The 6000-nt window shown below is 42.3% G+C and overlaps 1 protein-coding gene across 1 annotated transcript in view; it reads left to right on the forward strand.

Annotated features, from left to right (window-relative positions):
* xylt1 (xylosyltransferase I) overlaps positions 1–5177 on the forward strand; it is a 67389-nt gene extending 62212 nt beyond the window's left edge. Inside the window, exons 10-11 of the mRNA XM_029511140.1 lie at positions 482–815; positions 4295–5177. Coding sequence (XP_029367000.1) covers positions 482–815; positions 4295–4617 — 657 coding nt within the window. The 3' untranslated portion in view covers positions 4618–5177. The remainder of the gene's footprint in view (positions 1–481; positions 816–4294) is intronic.
* The last annotated feature ends 823 nt before the right edge of the window (positions 5178–6000 follow it).

Genomic DNA, 6000 nt, shown 5'->3' on the forward strand with positions numbered 1-6000 from the left:
CTCTTTCTACTGCTCTGAAATGCGTCCAGAGAGCATTTGATCTTTCCCCCACAGGGCATACAGCTGCAGCCTAAGCCTGCTTGTCATTATCCGTGTTGAATATGTGTCAGTAACTGTGGACAAATTGACTTAAAGGTGCAGAAGAAGACAATCAGGCCTCTGCGTGGTATCACATTATATAACTTTGTGCCTGTGTGGAAGGTTGGGCTGGAGTGTGGAGCTATTTGATGAAAAATGCATGCTGGAGATTATTTCCCATGATAATTCAGTGCAGATATTCATTACTTTGAAAGTATGGCAAAATGGAGGTTCATGCACATCCACAGAGTTTGTTATTTATTTATGATCATGTGCAATATACACAGCAGCAGGAGTTTTATTTTTATTTGTATACCCCCCCATCTCTTGTGCCTTTTACTGCTGCTTATTTACTTGCCTGTGCTCTTACCCCATTCTGTCATTCATGCCGCTCCACCATCAGATCGGTACAGAGTGGGATGCCAAAGAACGTATGTTCAGAAACTTTGGCGGCTTGATGGGTCCCATGGACGAGACGGTGGGCATGCAGAAGTGGAATAAAGGGCCCAACATCACTGTCACAGTCGTGTGGATCGACCCCACCAATGTCATCGCAGCCACCTATGACATTCTGATCGACGCCAGCGCTGAGTTCACCCACTATCGCCCGCCGCTGAACCAGCCTCTGCGCCCTGGAGTGTGGAGCGTGCGCATCCTGCACCACTGGAGCCCCGTGGCTGAGATGAACTTCCTCATTGCCCCGCTGACCCACAGCAAGCACCAGCCCATACGACAAGGTGAGAAAGAAATTTCCATAACTCCTGTCGTCGTCATGATGCCAGCTTGTGACTAGAGTTTGCCATTGGTTTCGTTTTTAACAAAATGCAGAATGAGTATTGATTGTGTTCTTCGCACAAACACCCTTGTCAGACTCATTGCACGGATGCACTGTTCCCAGCGCAACAGATTTTCATCTATGAAGCAAGAATATAAGGCGTGACTGAATGACAGTATAGTGGAAGCCCCACACTGTGTACACAGACCTGCACTGTGCAATTTAATACAAGAGGCCTGAAATAAAGCCTGTGCTTATGACGTGGAGTCTGTGTTGACACTGTGCTACAGAGGAGTTAGCTGGATTTCATGCTTCCTGTAGTGTAGAAGTGTGACTACATTTACTTCAGAACTGTATTTTAGGCACCTGTACTTCACTGTACTGCCTGAAGTTCATTTTGATTATTACTCATGTTCCCGTACATGTCAGAGTACATTTTATAACTTTGCTACTGAGTATAGTACCTCTAGGTAAAATTAAAATCTGTATTCTATATTAGACTGGATCTGATAATCAGACTAGACTGACTGCTTATTTCCATGCATTGTTTAAAAAAATGTAAGCTTTGGGTTCTATAATAATAATAATAATAATTAATAGAATTCAGATTTTTTGCACCACAAAACGTTATATGATCATTATTGAGAAGTAAATCAACACTAAAGGTGATGTTAAAACAGGCTTTCATATTATACATATGATACAACTATGTCATTGTCCTTTGTTTGCAAGACTTTTGCTTTTAATACGTACTCTTACTCTGTGGTATACTTTCTCTCTCACCATCAGAGGATGTGATGTTCTGATGCACAAAACATCAAAACAAAAAGTCAGACTTTTCTGATGTGGTCTCAACCCAAACTTGGGCATCATAACCTTTAAATCGAGGGCATTTGTATTGCATTACTGCAGAGTGGAAGCTGCTCTGCCACATACTCGTGACAGACGGGCCCGTCTTAGTTTTGCATCACACCAAATGTCTCCCTTTATCTGTCACAGGTCAGCAGTTCATACTCTGGATGTAGAAAATGAAAATGCAGAGCTCGACTACACACAGTGGTGGTGTCTGACAGACAGAGACAAAAAGTCTATATTCAGAGTACATTGTTTAGCTATTCAGCCAGAGCATTGCATTCACTGTGAAGAAACAATTGCCAGTTTAGGTGTTTGTCTGTAGACGCACTCACACACACACACACACACACACACACACACACACACGCACACACACACACACACACACACACACACACACACACACACACACAAAGCCTTGTATTTGCAGTGATGCCCTTTCTAATCAAGCCTCTGGGCCTCTGCAGACCCTGGTTGTTTTTCATCAAGTCACCCCTAATAACCCAGTGAGCTGTTCATACATACTAAACAGAGTGTTAAACAACAGCGCACTTAGCCCTCCAAAAACAATGACACAATTAAATCAATCAGCCAGCATGGATAAGGGGCAAGTCTGCATTGTTTGAGTCCATAAGCAGCCTGTTTGCTCTGAAAGTCACATGAGAGTTGAGAAGCTCGCTTTGGCATAATCACTTCTTTCTGCGTTTAATAAGCTCCCTGAGCCGTTTTAATGACGAGGAGAAACAACAAAGTTACAGCTTTTGTCCTTAACCTGAGTCTCAGCGGGGCTGTGGGGGATGGGGGGTCTGTGGAACAGCAAATGAAATATTAATCACTAGTTTACAGTTGTTTAGGTTCGTCTGTCTTACGCAATTATGTTATGGCTCCTAATAGAACTGAGAAATTTGCCTGGTAGTAATTTAACTGTGTCAGCCCGACACATTTTTTCTGTAATCGGCTGTCTTCCCTGCAGTGGTGCAGCTCAGGTCTAAGATTAGCAGTGTCAGATACACTCAGTTGCCTTTTTAACAGGTGCACTTATCTAAAACTAATGCAGCAGCCGAGCAGTAAATCCTTACTTCATGAAGGTCATACTGTTTTTGTTGAAGCACTTTTAGAAAGGTGCTTATTCATTTGGTGTTTCATTGAACATTATCAGGCTAAATCCTGAGCATCATTATTATTTATTGCTGGTTGAACTGAAGGTGCTCTTTGATGTGTTTAAAATTAGCAAAGCACAATATGAAAACAAAATATAAACAAACAGTAAGAGTGCTTTCTTTCAAATCTTTGAAATTCATCTTCACACGTTTCGAATGCAAAAATATTCTGTGATTGCAAAAATTAAAAAACCGTGTCTGGAAGAACATCTCCACTTAACTCTTAATTGGATCCTTTAAATGTTCATGTTGTTTATCAGCTTGTAACTGGCAGTATATGACACAGTGTCAGTAGTTTTGCTAATACACACTCTTAGTGTCTGCACTGACAAGGTTTGAGGTTTACTTTGGTGCCTCGGGTCATGTGACGTATGAACCTCGGGCTGTCTGAATCCATTTTTATGAGACTGTCATTGGTTCACTGCAGTTCCAAGGTGAAAATGCGCCGCCATGACTTGTATTATATAAAACATCGTCTGGACATGTTAACAAGGTCAAACGCTTGCTTTTCATCGTTTAATTCACATATAATAACAAATGCCCTTGCACATGCTTTGAAGTGAGCATACGCTGCATTTTTTTACAATGTCAGGCCACATCATTATTTATCAATTAGCATTATCAACATAAAAGTTTTTGTTTGTGTGTTTGTGCGCGTATGTGCGTGATAATATGTGCTTTCGCTATCATTTACGGGCTTGCCTGGCACCAGGTTTCCCTCCCACATGCAGAGCCAGTAAAACTTTATGGCGTGGCCTTCCACCAGCGCATGCAGCAGTGGACACGTGTTTGCACATATACATTCACTACTACGCTGAATTTGTAAGACACACTGCTACTAAGCAAAGCTAGCTTGCATGAGTTGAACGTCGCCTTTCCCTGGTGCATCACCTCGTGTCTAGTTGCATCTTTCTGACACCAGCACATGAAAAGCGCTGATGTCTGAGAAAAACGTCAGCGTGTGAGGCAGTTAGTGTCTCACAGCACACAGAGGGCATGGCTCGCGCCCCAGTTAGAGGAAGTGTGTGGAATTTACAGCTTCCCTGACGCTCAGGGTGGAGAAGGTGTTTTAGGGGAAAAGTTGTGTCTACATTTTCTGCCTTCCTGCAGAGCTGGACCGTCATGGGAAAAAGAATGAGGGCGCGTCTGAGTGTTTCTGACCAAAAAGTCAGCATTGCACTGACTTGACAAACCACATCAAAGAGTGGGATTTAGGGATTCCAGTAAAGCCAGGCAAATTAGCAGCCCATTTAAGCTTTGCAGATAATAATCAAGAAAATTCGCCGCTTGAATATTTTCCCATTCACGTTTGTGTGACTCCCTTTTCCTCATCGAAAATCCCCTCTCTGTCTGACCACATGTTATTAACTCATGCATCATGCGTTGCTTCCTTTTGCTCTTTGTTTTTTCCTTCCCAAATTTCCAGAGGACACTCTGAAGCTCCACAATGGGCCGGCAAAGAACAGCTATATGGAGCAGAGTTTCCACGGCCTCAACCCAGTACTCAACATCCCTGTCAGCCTGGGCTACGTGGAGCAAGCCAAGAGGAACGCGGCGCTAACCGGCCTGGAGCTCGAGCATTGGTTGGACAGCCTGGTGGGGGAGCTGTGGGAGGCGGCCGACATCTGCACCGTGGGCCCCACTGCCTGTCCCGTCATGCAGGCCTGCGCCAAGAACCCCTGGAGCTCCCTGAGTCCAGACCCCAAATCCCATCTGGGAGAACCGCGTGCAGACGGGCGCATCAGGTAGCAGCTAGGCTTCCAGAGGCCACAGCACAGGAAATTCACTGTTGATTTTTATTTATTCAATGGGGTTTGTTGGAGAGAGAGGAAGGGAGCATGCTCTTCCTCTGTCTCGGGAAGAGAAAAAGAAAAGGAGAAGTGCTGAGGTTGGTGAGGGTGTGTCCTGACAGAAAGCAGGGAGAATGGTTTACAGATCCTCCCACAGGGTTTCTCCTTGTGGGATTATGCTGGCTTTGCTATTTCAGTTTCTCAGTGTATTTATTTTTCTTCTCATGGCTGAGTTTTACTGTGATCAAATGTTGCAATTTTCAAGCATCTATTTTGCTGCTGAATGAATTATGAAGTCAGCTTTTAAAGCCCTGTACAGGGCCACAGCCGTCGTGCGAGTGCGAATTGCCGACACCGGCAGCAGACTAAAATCCGCTGCTGTATAAGGCCTCAGCTTGATCAGATAGGTTGGATAAGGTAGGAATAAATGTGCCTCCTTTAGGTTTATGTCAGCATAAACAAAATGAGATGATGACCCAAACAGTTAAAAAAAAAAAAAAAAAAAAAAACATTTTTTGATACGGCTCCCTAAACTTTGAACAACAAATATTTTAATGTTATTAAAGCTAATTACTTCAAACATGTGAGTGGCTTGTTGTTCAGTGACTCAGTTTATAAATCAGCAGAATAAATCAGTAACAGCAGCACCACTTCCTTCATTTCAGTGCCTGGTCAGGATGTGGAACTGTTTTGGCTGGGCCATCTGTTGCAGAAAAAAAAATTCAAAAAATTTGGAAAAAATAGAGATACAAATCCAGAGGCCTTGGATAATGATAGAAATTTAATGTAGATGTGTTAGTGTTCTAAATTCATAAATGCTTCTTATGTGGTTGTTGTACAATAGTATTTCAAGACCTAACACCAACATAACAATTTTCTTTAATGAACTCCAGATGTTGTGACAGGCAGAGGACAAAGAGAGAATTGTTTTTTGTCCATTATGTTTGTTTGTTTGTTTACCAAACTGCCTCAAACTTGAAATGCATTTATCTCAAGCTGACCTTAAAATTTTCATCACTGAATTCATTTTCATCTCTCTTTTTTTTTTTTTTTAACCTTTTTCCGGTCACTTCAGTGATACTTTATGTTGTACATAATGATACAAGAAGTCTCAAAAATTGTATGAATGAGGGGGAATGAGTCCATGAGTCACTATTTATTTATAAGTTTATATTAATACTGATATTTTTAGTCAGTGACTAAATAACTGCAACGCTGCCTGGGCAGCATGATAAATATTTTTTTGTAAAGAAAGCCGCCTTTATTTACAAAGGCCAACACCCCAAACTTATACTGTACCTTTTTATGGCCCGCACCTGTGTGTTAGTTAGTATTGTCCTGT

This window comes from Echeneis naucrates, chromosome 1, assembly GCF_900963305.1.
Source record: "Echeneis naucrates chromosome 1, fEcheNa1.1, whole genome shotgun sequence".
Classification (NCBI taxonomy): domain Eukaryota; kingdom Metazoa; phylum Chordata; class Actinopteri; order Carangiformes; family Echeneidae; genus Echeneis; species Echeneis naucrates.